The 13,952-nt window shown below is 49.9% G+C and overlaps 1 protein-coding gene and 1 long non-coding RNA gene across 2 annotated transcripts in view; both read right to left on the bottom strand.

Annotated features, from left to right (window-relative positions):
* Window positions 1-6,540: 6,540 nt before the first annotated feature.
* Window positions 6,541-13,952, bottom strand: part of ACAD10 (acyl-CoA dehydrogenase family member 10) — a 45,307-nt gene continuing 37,895 nt past the window's right edge. Inside the window, exons 13-15 of the mRNA XM_019641568.1 lie at window positions 8,101-8,106; window positions 7,355-7,494; window positions 6,541-7,243 (exon numbers count right to left, since the gene is read on the bottom strand). Coding sequence (XP_019497113.1) covers window positions 7,112-7,243; window positions 7,355-7,494; window positions 8,101-8,106 — 278 coding nt within the window. The 3' untranslated portion in view covers window positions 6,541-7,111. The remainder of the gene's footprint in view (window positions 7,244-7,354; window positions 7,495-8,100; window positions 8,107-13,952) is intronic.
* LOC109382255 (uncharacterized) lies at window positions 11,691-13,121 on the bottom strand. The gene is made up of 2 exons (XR_002123906.1): window positions 13,037-13,121; window positions 11,691-12,466 (listed from the first exon to the last, which is right to left on the bottom strand). It is a non-coding gene; the product is annotated as an uncharacterized LOC109382255 (long non-coding RNA).

Here is a 13,952-nt window from a genome sequence, read left to right as displayed (position 1 = left end):
ACATACAACTTCTTAGCTTTGAAATACTCCAGGAAAATGTCATTGTTGGGCCCCAACTGAGTGTTTTCAGGTGGAAAAAACATTCTAGTTTCACCTGCTCTCTAAAAAAGGCCGTAACTGAGGTGTCCTTCAGGGTCTCTTAATGGTGAGATTTTAGATATTTGTTTATTTATTTCGTCCCATTCTGGGACACTGACTCCATCAAATGGAAAGTTTTTTTGTTTTGTTTTGTTTTGTTTTGCTTTCTTTTTCCAAATAATGGATGTTAGGTGGGCAATTCAAAGCAACATTTAAACAGGAAGACATTCTCCCTCACAAGCAGGAGGAAAAATGTGGTCCAGGCCTGTGCCAGGCTGCCCTCTGTATTTGCGCACACACAGAAACGCGAGACACACAGCTGGCTCCCCACTGCCCACATGCAGCCAGGCCCACAGGGCAGACAGCCCCACACCGGCTGCCCCCCACCCCAGGCAGTGAGGAGGTATTCCCGAGGTTAGCCGACTTTGGAAATAGAGTCAGCAGGACTCTTCATGGCGGCACAGCTCTCTTTGGCTAAGTGGGGCTTCTTTCTCCACCTCCTCCTTCTCCCGGTGAGGCAGCCAGCACCTCGGGGAAGCACCTTAGAGATCCTAAAAATTCGAGCCTCAGAGTGGAAAGAGCTCCGCAATCTCTGAATTCAGATTTGAGTTCACTGATTGGCTGTGTGATCTCAGACAAGTCCTGTAACCTCTTTGAACCTCAATCTCCTAACCTCTAAAATGGGCAGGAAAAAAGCAGCTGCCAATCATTAGAAGGGTTCAAAATAACATTTAGGTGCGGTTCTTGACACCTGGTATGTTCTAAATACCCAGTCGCTATGATTCCATCCAGGTGGTGCAGCCTCACTCCTGGCGATCCAGTGCAGGGAGTCTGGCCATTCTCCTCACCCTTCCTTCCTCAGATGGAGTCCCCAAACAAGCAGCTGTGAGCGTGTTAGAAAGGCCGACCTACTAAATCACACCCTGCATTTTGTTTTGTTTTGGTTTTGGTTTTTGGGGTTGTTTTTGTTTTACGCTGAGCCATCCTGCTACCTGTTGGCAGCTCAGCGGCTGCTCAGCTCGGGCCGGGAATTGAACCGCTGTTGCTCAGAGCTCAAACTCTTGAGCGAGCTTTTAACCAACTGAGCCACTCGGCCGGCCCATGCCCTGCATTTTAATCAGATCCCCAGGTTAATTTTTTAAAATTAATTTATTTTCCAATTGCAGTTGACATTACAATATTATATTAGTTCCAGATGTACAACATAGTGATTAGACATTTATGTACCTTACAAAGTGATCACCCCAGGTTAATTCCTTTGTACATTACAGTGTGAATAGGTTGCCATCTTAGCTGGTCCCAGCAGGTCCCAGGCACTGATTGAAGCCCCCACGGGCCTGTATCTCCCCTTCAGCCCCCTGCGGACCCCAGACACATGTGAAAAACTGGCATGTCCTGCTGGCGTCTCATAAGCCATGAGTCATCTCATTTAATCTCCCAACAACCGTGGAAGGGGAGTACTGTTCTCTCCGTTTTCTAAGTGAGAAAACCAGCTCTAAGAGATGCAAAATCGCTTCCCACTATCACCCAGCTAGTCTGTCACGGATCCAGGATTCAAACCCAGGGCCACATGCGTCCAGAAGCATAGCTGACAAAGATTCTCTTTGACCAAACTACTTAGGCTTCTCTAAGATTTCTTCTTGACTAGGCTTTAGCCTTGGACTATAAAAACAGCAGACTCTCAGCACAAATTATTCAGTCCACCCCCACTCCATCAACAGACTTAAACAAACACTAGCATAGTTTCTAACAGCTCAAGGCCGAATTCCTAGAATGACCCTAGCCCAGGGGCTAGTGCCTACCTGAGAAAACTCAAGGCTGCCAAGGGAAGTTGCTGTTTGTTCCAGCCAATACCTGAAGGGCAGACCCTTGTCTCCCGTCTCTGTGGGAAGCTAGGAGCCGAACTTCAATAAGAGCCGGTTAGCAAACCCAGATGTGTTTCACACGGACCGGCCCACATCCAGCTCTTCGTAAATTTAGCAGGAAATTCCCCGCAGGCCCCCACCATTCATCCTCCCTGCTCTCTCCTCTTCTAAAATGCCCCTGTACAAACGGGAGTTGAGGTCAGTTCACACTGGGTCCTCTTCCCTATTGCAGTAGCATGCTACTGTCTGGCCTTACTGCTTTACCTACTGTCTTTGTCTTTACAACTATGTTATTTATTGGTTATCTAATGCTGATATGATTGTGAATTCCCTGAAGCCATTTCTCTACTCAGCCATCTCGATGAAAAGAAACTGCTCCCAGGGTACTTGTCCAACAGACGGTCACAGGTTTGGAGTCCAGGTTGCTGGAACCTGGGACTCCCCCGTCTGTCTGCTCTGACGCTCACAGTTGGTGACGTCCACAGAGGGAATAAGTCTGCAGCCATGTGCCACCATGGAGGGCAGTAAATATGGACCCAGATGTCTCAGGGATGATTAATGAATGCTTCAGCCCTGGGCCTGGCCACATGTCGCTTTGACTGCAGATAGCCAAGCTGCAACACAGCCATGACATCCCCAAGGCGTCCCTGGGGAACCCTGAAGGTCTGGGTGGTGACAAACAGGGGCCATCTCTAGGCAAGCACAGGGGGTTCTCAGATGGGCATATGTGATGGAGAACACTGGAGTGGAGCCTGGGCTTTCAGCAGCATCCCAGCTGCTGTCGTGAAGGGGCCCCACCCAGGGGCAGTTCCAACTGAAGTTGGAATTCATTCTCTTTCTGCCTCCATAGGGTTATTCTGGAATTATCTGACAGTACCTGAAATCGGGACTTGGGGGAACATGGGCAGCTTGGGGATGCCGAGACCACAATTCGCTGCAGGGGAATGAGGAGGGAGAGTGGGAAGGGATGCAAGCCTCGGCCAGGGTTGGCATCCTTGGTGGAAGCCTGTGCACCGTGACTGTGACCGAGGAGGGCTCAACCCTACAATAATCTAGCCCCTGATGCTTGCTGAGAACAGCAGCAAAATGTGTGTTCAGCTGCTTTGGGATAGAATATTGCTGAGAGAAAAAAATCGTCTGTGTGTTATGATCACATTTGGTTCCCTTCCCCAAGGCAACTAATAAGAAGGCAGGTCCAGCCACAGACATGGGGATGGTGGCAAGATATTAAATGTTCCACAGATAGAAGTGGTCAGATACAATCATTACCACACCAAGCTTACTCATGCCCAACCATGCACCCAAAACCACACACTGACTTCCATTCCAGAGAAGCACAATGCTGAGGTCATCACCGCGTTAACCGGTGCTTGGTCACCTAGGAGTGGCAATTGATTGCTGAAGGAGGGAAAAATCAGATTAGGACCAGTGTTGCTTTACAGTCACGTCCTCGGCAGCACCCCCACACAAACCCCTGACCTAATGAGGTCACTAGGGAGTGTCTCGGAACGCTGGGACCCGGCGGAATGATGTCGGTTATCTCCCTTCCCTTTATGGCCGCGGCACAGCTGCACCATCCTGGGGGTTGTGCGTGTAGGAGTGTGAAGGCACAGCAGCTGTTGGAATACAGTGGGGCTGGTTGATGGAAAATTAGCCATAAGGCACTTATCACACGGGCTTTAGAAAACACAAGTTTCACTTCTTTGAAGTTTCTTAATAAAAGCTACTTTGGCCCAATTCGGGGCTCAGTTCCAGAGACAGACTGCAGCCCCCTGGCCTCCCTTTAACTCTATAATTGACTCTTGTGTTTCTTTAACCCTGCACCGCCCCTCTCCATCCCCATCATCCTTGCTGCATGGGACCGGCAGACCAGGTTACATTTCCTTTATTCTTTGATTCCTTAGTTCATATCTTAAGGGCCCACACCCTTTCCTTTTTTTTTTTCTTTCTTTTTTTTCCCTTTAGTTTTGCAATCGTTATTTTGGAGCCTTCTTGGGCAATGTTAGGGAACTTTGTTAGAACCGCGCGCTCTCATCTTCCTTTATTCCTTCTTGGTCCTGGTGAACTTTGAAGAACAGAAGGATTTTTTTTTCTTTGGAGGCTAACAAAAAAAATTTTTTTAATGTAGGAATCAACATGTGAACATTACATTTAGGTGGTAATATTCAGGTTACACATATAAGATAAATACCAAATAATATCATACTTTTGGTTTAATGGGAAACATAAGTTGTGCCAGTCATGCTTAACACCATGGTTAAGCGAAGAGAGACATGAGCTGGGAAGTCAAAGAGCTATGCAGAGGTTTAACAGTTTACGGCTGGCAATATATGGCAAATATTTCTGTAATATAGTGCTTTCAGTCCATCAGTGATGGTTCTGTTCATGCATTTAAAGGAACTGTTCAGTGTTTTGAGCGCTGAAAACTAGATTCAAAGTAAATCTGCTCAACAAGCTAATAACGCTATGAATCCTTTATATTCAAAAATATAGTTTAAATTTGGCAAATTTAAGGTAAACTTGGTTGTTTTCCTAATTACTTTGGGGCACAATTGAGACACTGCTGTACATAACCAGTATACTGCTATACGGTTAATTCTAGTTACTATATTTTATATTTGTTGGTCATCAACAGCATAAATTTTATGCTGTAAAAGAAATCTATCAATCCAGCAAAAATTATTATATTTAATTTTTTTTTAAGATGGAGAAACTAAATGTAAGAAGAATAGGCTTTTCTTGACATCTCATTTTCAATTACTGATACAAATTTACCAAAAGAAATAATTGTGTATTTTGCCTTGCAGCAAATAATCTGCAAAGTTTCCGAGATAGATGCATTTCTTGTTCAATTTCCAAAGAGATAAATAAAGGCTTTCTAACTGAAAGTATTTACACTCCTAGCTCTCTAAAGTAAACATTAAAAAACAAAGTACAAAGAATGACCTCAGGGCTTCTGAATAGTTACATAAAGTATTTTCTGTCCCAACACTTTCTCAAATTCAAAAGATATTTACTTCCTATAAGGATATGGCAAACTGTCTTCATTTCAAACCCTTCAGTCCATTTCCATGGCAACACTGCAGGACTCCTTGGCTACTATAAGTCGCATTAGTTGACTGTGGAATTTCCCAATATTCTTTACAACTTGAGCTTGGTCTGTTCTATACATCAAACAAACTAAGTCATCTGTTACTTTCATACACAAACTCCCATCAGCATGTCTATATTTGAGAACCACACATGCCTTCATAGGGTGGGCGAGGTAGAGTTTCGCAGCTGCGCGACTGAACTCCCAGGCGGAACTGGACAAGGAGGCAAGGCCGGGGACCAGAGGCAGCGCCACCCGCCCCTCCTACCTACGTAGCTCCNGTAGCCCATGGCAACCCACTGCCACAGGGGCTGCAGCCTACATCGTTGCCGGCAACTCACAGCAGCCCAGCTCCAGGTTGAGCCATTGTTGAGCATCTTAGCTGTGGAGGGCAGTGTCACTGGCACTCATATGTGGGATCCGAACCGGGGCCCCCTGGCATCCCAAGCCAGCTCTTAACCATCGTGCCACTTGGCCGGCCCTGATTGTTTACATTTATATTGGGCCCTGTCTCAATGACATGTTCTTCTGGAATCAGTACATGACTTGTCTCATTATCTGGGCAAAGCTAATTAGCTCAGAGTGCAGTGGCCAAGGAGAAGGGCTGATGCATTGGAACAAAGTAGGATGGGAAGGGAGACGTGGGAAGCAAGGCAGTTCTGAGAGAGGCACAATGAGGAAATGAATATAATTACCTTATAGCTGGGGGAGGGGGGCACCCACAGAATTTGAGTCCAGAGGATCTGGCTTTGAAGGCAGATGATTATTCTTTCTAGCTGTCTCCCCGGACAAGTTCATTCCATAATATTTAAATTGACGTGAATAATGCTTACTTCACAGGATTTGTGAAATGCACTGTAAAGGGCCAAATACTTCTCATTTGTGGGTAGTAATGACACTGGATAAAAGCCATGAGCTACAGTGTCACCACTCTTCCCCAAATCCTACTTCCCATGACGATCCCATTCCACTATAACAAGCCGTGGAATGTTCATTAATCTAGGTTTTTCCTAGGCATCCGTTGTAGAGTCTGGGGGTGCTTGCTGCATGAGTGTGTGCTTTTCCAATGCCTCTGTGCTTATACCAGATGGGCGAGGATAAGTGTGGGGGCTAGCAGGTGGGGAAAGGGCATCTTACACGTTAATGATGGGAGTGTAGGCTGGTAAAACGTTCTGAATGAAAATACGGCACTATTTATTAAAACTCTAAATGGTCACATTCTTGGACCAGTATTTTTACTTCAAAGCGTTTATCCTGTAGAAACAGTCAGCGTCCACAGAAACAGATGAGAGCATTCAGTGCACCAGGATCCAAACCCTGTTCTCATTCTGGGGGACTCCCTCACTGTGTACATTTTGGTGGGGTCNCACGTAATCAGATATGAGTAATTTCTGGATCAGAAGTTAAAAGAGGCATTGGGTTCTGTCCCAGTGAGGAGTGAATCCAACATCATAAGAGCAATTTTTTTTTAAAGTGCTATTAGAGAAGGAAATATAAAGACAAGAGGCGGAAACTGTATCACCGGCAGCCGTTCTGCTGGGTGGCATAAACGTGATGGCTTCGGGCACGGGCTTCAGAAATGGGCAAACCCTTCATTCTGGATTCCCTACTTGCTTGGGGTCGGAGGAGGGTGCGGGGGAGCGGGGGCAGTACCCTCAGTTACTTCTCAGACCTAGTTTCCTCCTCTGTAAAATGAAGATAGTAATATCACCTCTTGGGGAGGTGAGGGGACTCAGCTCTTATGCAGGGCTTCGCAGACCGCTTGTGATGAACGGCAGGTTGTCACTAAGCCTTCTGTGTAGTCACCTGATCTCGCACAGGGAGACACCACTGAGGAAGTGACCTTCTGCCTTTCTAAAGGGAGATGCCCAAGGTATAACGAAGAAAGTGGGGAGTGAGTGAGATTCCTAGAACTGTCACGTGTGGTCATTGGTGACCCACGTGGAACCTCTGGTTCTCCTAGGGTTTGCCACTTCTGCCGGGAGCACAGAGACAGAATCCCTTTTGCATCAACTGGCAAAGAAGCCGCCGCTACCATCGTCCCAGGGCAGAGAGCGACACACTAATCAACACAGACTCACTGAAGTGTAATTGAAAAAAGAATTTCAGGGCAAATACCTGAAATCCACCACTTGTGACCATTGATGACATAGAAGCCATCCTCCTCTCTGATGGAAGACTCAATGTTGGTGGCATCTGATGAGGCAACCTGAGGGAGAGCACATCCTGCTGAGATGGCCAAGGTCCTGCGTCCCCTGGGCAGAGACCACGTGGGGCCTGGCAAGGGTCTGGCCTGAAAAGGAACCCGTGGGTGTGGTACCTGGGGCTCCGTCATGGCGAAACAGGAGCGGGTCCTTCCCTCCAGCAGCGGCCCCAGCCAGCGGGCCTTCTGCTCCTCGGTGCCATAGCGCACCAGAAGTTCCATGTTCCCTGTGTCTGGAGCAGAACAGTTAAATATCTGAAAAGGAGCAAAAGCACAATGGTGACTCCCATGTGCATATTTAAAACTTCAAATACCCAGGAAACGGGTACCAGGGCCCTGTCATCCTCACGAGAGTTCTTCCTCTCCCCAGAGCAATGCAAAGAATTCCTAATGCAGTGTTTCAGAGCCCATGAAGCCTGAGCTAGTGGGCTGGAGACTCACGGAAGCCAGCCAGGGTCGGGCTCACATGGCTCCTGTCTCCCCCCGCAGACCCCCACTCTGAGCTGCTTTCCTGCTCTGGCTCTAACCGCCCACCTGGAGCTGTCCTCCCTCATTAGAAGCTTAAGTTTGTATCAGTGTCTGACTCCAGGGCTTGGTGGAGGAAATCCTGTCTGTGGATGGGGGGGGGGGGGGNGCCAAGAAGCCAAGCTCTTTCTCCACGATGAATGGGGAAGGGTCTGTGTAGATTCCCGGGATGGGTTCCCTCTGGGGACCTCAGGACCGGCCATCTGTGATGCCCCTTGGCCTCCTACCTTATTTCCTGCCATGTCCATGACATGGGCAGCTTTCAGCACCAACAGCCGGGCCTGCTCAATCTCCACACGTGACTGGGCGATGTCTGCCAGGAGCGTGCCCTGCTCCACCAGGGGCTTCCCAAAGGCCACCCGGGACTTTACCTGTGGACACAGGAGACATGGCTTAGAAACAGGCTGGTGCCCCGCAGAGGAGGTAGATGGAGCCACATGGGACAGAGCAGGAGAGGGCAGGGAGCGGAAGCAGAAGTGTGCCAGCATCTGCGGGTCTGCCAGCAATGTCCAGGGAGAAGGTCCACACGCAGACATTCACGTGCACGGCAGACCTGGTCAGCGTGGTGGCTGCACAGGGTACTTCCAGGAATCCCTTCACTCCCGCAGCTCAGCTCCCTCTGGGTTGCCAGGCAGGAACAGTTCTTTTAGGTCTAAGCCAGCATCTCACCCAGGGTAACTCGGAATTACACAGGTGGGGAGAGGGCGCCCTCTGCTGCCGAGGCCTGGCTTTACGCCTCAGGGCGCCCTAGGGAGCAAACTCTGGGTACCAGAGCCCCACTGTGGGCAGCTGTTACTGCAACAGGCATTCTAGTGTCTTTGAAAGTCATGAGCGGTCGGAAAAGATTATAAGGGATTCTTTTTCTCCTTTGTTTTGTTTTAGTTTTTTTAATCTCATTTTCTCCTTTATTTTTAACTAAAAACAATTACTACACAAATAATACTGGGGGTGCCAAAAAAATGTATACAAGTGGACACTTTCGTCAACGTTGCTCAAGCAGTAGTTCGCTATAATCAGAAGTATCTGGATGCTGATGGGAACTACTTTGAGCACCTCTTGTAATTGCAGAAGTCAAACATGACTTGTATTCATCTTTTGTTATAGGTATATATTGAGTATTACAATTTTAATATAGTTTCCCTTTCTTAAATAGTGTATACATATTTTTGGCACCCTCTGAATATCTCATGGCAGAAAAAGTATAAATTTTCAGACAAAGAAGAAAAATAGAAACACCTGGTATCCCATCATCTAGTTACTTACAGAGGATATCTGCTGGCTATCCTTCTAGAATTTTTGTATGCATCTATATACACACGCAGTTTTTATAAAAATGGAGTCATACTCCACATACTGCTTTGTAGCGTATTTTTTTCGCTTCAGAGTCAACAGTGATCATCCGTCTATGTTAAGAAGTAGAATCCTATAGCATCACTTTGGAATTTCACTGCACGCCTGTACCAGGGTGTCTCTGACCAGGCTCTGATTATTAGCCGGACAGGTTTTTCCCCAACACTTTGCTATTATAATCAGTGCTGCAGTGAACTTCCTACTATGAAATCTTTTGTAGACTCCTAGTTACTCCCTTTCCACCAAGTCCTATGAGTGGAGCTGCTGTATCAGCGCTCTGCCCCTTCTGAGGACTTGTGACACATGGGGTCAGACTGCTCTGTGGGAAGGCCGGTCTAGGACGGGGCTGAAGTTCCACATGAGCCCCCCAAAATAACTGATCAGTCTCAACTCAAAAGGCTGCAAAATCAATCTCTCTCTCTCTCTCTTTGTCTCTCTCTCTCTCAGATACACACACACACACACACACACACACACACACACACACACACGGTTGTAAATCACAGATTTGCTCAGTAATCCAAACGTATTNGGCCGTCCAGAAGCCGGCGACTGATCTGCCTCGCCAGGGAAGAGCGCAATGATGGTGCCAACTTGGGCCAGTGAAGCAAAGTCCTCCACAACTAGATTGAAGAACAAAAACGACAGCAACTTGTCTGTTCCCCTTCCCCCAATAAAAATCTTTAAAAAAAAAAAATTGGCTTGGGATGCCAGAGAGCCTTGGTTCGGATCCCACATGAGGGCCAGTGACACTGCCCTCTACAGCTAAGATGCTGAGCAACTGCTCAACCTGGAGCTGGGATGCCGCAAGTCGCCAGCGACGGCGTAGGCTGCAGCCCCTGTTGCAGTGGGTTGCCATGGGCTACCGTGTGTAGCCAGCGTGAGTGGCCAGCAGCCGCAGTGAGTGGCTGTCCAGAAGCCGGCGACTGATCTGCCTCGCCCGGGAAGAGCGCAATGATGGCGCCAACTTGGGCCAGTGAAGCAAAGTCCTCCACAACTAGACTGAAGAACAAAAAGACAGCAACTTGTCTGTTCCCCTTCCCTCAATCTCCAGCGCTGTTCCCATCCCCAAATCCCCAATAAAAATCTTAAAAAAACAAAAAACAAAACTCAAATCAAGTCTGGACATCCCATTACGTAAACTACTTTGGCACGTTTCGAATCAACACCAAACTTTTAACCAACACCCCACACGATGGGCACCTCCTCTTCCTGCTCCTCACCCCAGAGACATGGGGTACCCCCCACCCAGGGCCTCGGCATTTACTGCTCCTTCTTCTGGAGCACCCTTGCCCATTCTTGTCATGTCGGTCTGGCTCAAATGCCTCTTCTGGAGAGAACCTCAGCTCCCCAACCCCACAGGAATGCCTAGCACACGTTGGGCTCAGGCACTCACCACCCTCCCCAACTCGATATGCAGATGCGAACTCCCTGAGAATTGCAGCTTTGCCTGTTTTGTTTTCCTGCACAGCCCCCAGGGCCAAGAACAGTGCCAGGCCCAGAGCTGGGGTGCAGGTGATGAGTGGAATAATGTAACAGAATTGGAGATCCTGGACGAGGGGCTGTGGAGGCTGCAACTCGGTGACTTCACGTTCTTCAGGCAGCGTTCACTGTCCTGCCTGAACGTCCCCCAGCTTCGCAGCAGAAGATCTGAGGAAGACATGGGGTCGCCCTGCAGTTTGGCTTCTATTTTCATCGTTGCAGCTGCACAAGCTTGTGAACTAGTTAAGCAAGGTTAACCTCAGAGGCCACAAGGGAAATTCTGAGGGTCATGTGAGGTCAGGCCACTGGCCAAGGCAATTTCTTTTTAAAAACAGCCTCCTCCCTCAGGAGGCCCAAAGCCAGGGCTTTGGCTGCTAGAACCCTGATAGATTTGTCAAAAGGTTGCTCGCCAGTGTGGCTGGTGTTGTGACAGCAGTTAGTGTGGGGGTTTGAATTTAACTTTACCTTTTGTGAGCAATGAGCAGAGTGGCTGAAGAGGGCCTGTCCTCCCCCACTGCTGGGGTGAGAATAGCTGGGGAGCCCTTTCACAAGCCCCTCAGGACTGTCTGGTATCCCGAAGGTGTGTGGCCCGGGCTGCAGAAAGTGGGCACTCTCTCAGCCAAAGCAGTTGCCTTGAGGAGGTCAAGTGTGCAATGCAGCAGATGAGGGAACAGTCCCTGCCCATCTGGTTGGCCACACCGTGGATTATGAGATTAGCGGACTGGGTCTTAACACCTGGTGGCTTCTCTCTGCACGCCACCTGGTTCACGCAGTACCCATTTCTGGAAGGACTCAGACCTGCAGTGGGTGAGCGTTTCCCCTCCCCTCCCAGAGGACACGGCTCTCTGCGCTGTAATGGTGTATTGTCTACCACCTGTCCTTCCCCCACGTCTGACTAGAGCAGATGGAGGAGTATGGAGGTCGCAGGCACCCCCATAGTCTGTTGGTGACATTCACGTGAGTAGTGGTGAGATGGCCGATTAGGGACCTACCAGGGGTCACAGCGTCTGTGCTCCTGTCATGTATGGGCTGTTCACTGGGCAGGGACCTGTGTAAACACAAGTGTCAGGAGGCAATTGACGCACTGAGACAGAGGGACTGAAGAGTGGACCTTTATTCTGAATGCCTCCTGTATGACAGAGACATTCCCGAAGTCTCTGAGGTGTATTTTCTTAGTCTTTTGTGTTCCCAAAGCCCCTTTCCAAAATAACATCTTAATTAGTGTTCTGTGTCGTGGACGTTCAAACAAAGAAAATCGATGGCAGTGGCTTCATGATTCTGGTTTCATTTTCCCAAGAGCACTTGGCCTAGGTCTTTAGATGCAGCCCCTTTGCTTGCTGGGGAGGCCCCACAGAGCAGGAAGCTCCCACATTGGGAGCAAGCACAGGCACGCCACCTAGCAGGGCTGCCAATACTTGTTCAGGTTTCATAGCCAGAGGGAGAGGGGCATGGGCTGCCCACCAGGGCACTGAGACTGAGGACCAGCTCTCTAGGCTCTGTCCTGAAACCCTCTCAGCTCTCAGCTGCTCCCCTTCCTCCTTGCCTGAAACAGCAAATGCAAGGCTTCTCACAGAAATGTCTTCTGTGGGGACCCAGAAAGGCCGTGTGCACAGTGATTGTCCCAGGATAGAGCTGCCGGCAGGGTGAAGAATCACACACACTAGGCCTTCCAAAGCGCATCGTGTAGCGTGTTGGGCCTGGCAGGGCACTCTGGCTCCCAGTTCTGCTGCTCTAAACGTGGCGCTTCAACTCCATCTTGGCCACCGCTGCCCGGTGCACCTCATCAGGGCCGTCGGCAAAGCGCAGTGCTCTGGCCCAGGCGAAGAACTGGGCCAGCGGGTAGTCACTGCTCAGCCCTGCTGCTCCGAAGGCCTGGCAGACAGGGCGGGGGGCGGGGGGAGAAGCCCTGGGTGAGCCCTCATCTGCGAGGGCCCTGGGACCCCGGGGAACAAAGGCCTGTGTGGAATGGCTCAGAACAGCTGTCCTCCCAGGGTGGCCCCTGACCGGTGTGATGACTAGTGTTCTGGAAGAGTTCGGCTGGGGCCACTCTGCGAGGTGACTTTCGCCACCAGGAAAGTCTCTGTGTTGGGGCCAGGTGGTAAGATTTCGGGAGGAGGTGCCCCGCATGGTTAAGAGGTGGGGCTCCGGTGTAATCAGGACCAAGTTCCCATAAATGCGACATCAGCTGCCTGCAAGATGAGTGACCTTGGACAATTCACTCCACTTTTCTGTGCCTCTGTTTCCTCACCTCACATTCAAAATGGGAGTAGGAAAGTGGCCTTCCTCGTAGGGTTGTCCCAAGGAGGAAAAGGGAAGTGACATGGTGGTGACAGGGTGACAAAGGGTGGCTGTCGGAGTTTACAGGAGGCCAGGTGGCTGAAAGCAAGGGAGTTCTGCATGTGTTGGAAATGTCAGAGGACCAGCAGCCCAGTCTGTGCTCACCTGAATAGCACGGTCAATCACTCGGTAGGCCATGGACGGGGTCACCATTTTAATCATGGCAATATCTAAAGCTGCAGCCTGTGAGGAAGAGGAACAGACGAGGTTAGGAGAGCAGAACCCAAGGGCAGAACGCTTGGAAGAACGATCAGTTTCACTGGTGGGGCAGAAACAAGGGCTCAGGAGAGAGGTCAAGGTCTCACTGCACGACAAGTTCTGTGAGGCAGCCCCTGCCTGGTGCAGGGCGTGTGCCCAGCCCCTGGGGGCAAGACAGGTGCAGTGACTGTGAAGGTGACTAGGGATGTGGTGAGGTGTGGGCAAGTGCCTAGTCAAGGGACAGACTCAGGCACACAGACGTCCCAGGTGATGGGAGCATCGCCAGCACACTCAGAAGGCAGAGTGAGGCGTGGCCTGTGCTTTGATCACGGTCACAGCCAGCTCCTCTGTCTCCAGCCCAACAGTGGAGCAAGGCCTGCCAGGGCTCTGGAGACCGGGCTGCAAGAATCTGCCCTGGGTTGGGGCATTGAAGCCAGGACCCCGAGAGCCTCCATATCCAATACTAGAGTGCCAAAGGACCGGGAATTGGAGCCTGGGTTGCCCCCCCCCCCCATTACTGAAGGCTCTCGGCTAAGGGGTGAAGGCTGCCCCCATGGACAACTGGAGAAGGCAGGGGTCAACATGGGCGTTGTGCCTAGCTGGCCACTAGAAGCATTCGGAAAGGGATATTTAAGGAGTATTGTCACACCTGAAAACAAAGCCACTCTTTTGGTGAATCCCTGTGCTGCTGCTTAGTTTGCCAGATGCCTGCAAACTACAGGGCCTGGTAGCCCAGGCCCAGGCAGCGCTGAGGCCAGAGGGCTGTGACCCTGTCAGGCCCAATATCTTGCACCCAGAAGTTCACCAGGTCAGTAAAACAGAG

This window comes from Hipposideros armiger, unplaced genomic scaffold, assembly GCF_001890085.2.
Source record: "Hipposideros armiger isolate ML-2016 unplaced genomic scaffold, ASM189008v1 scaffold_62, whole genome shotgun sequence".
NCBI lineage: Eukaryota > Metazoa > Chordata > Mammalia > Chiroptera > Hipposideridae > Hipposideros > Hipposideros armiger.
This window is presented reverse-complemented; position numbering and strand designations above follow the sequence as displayed.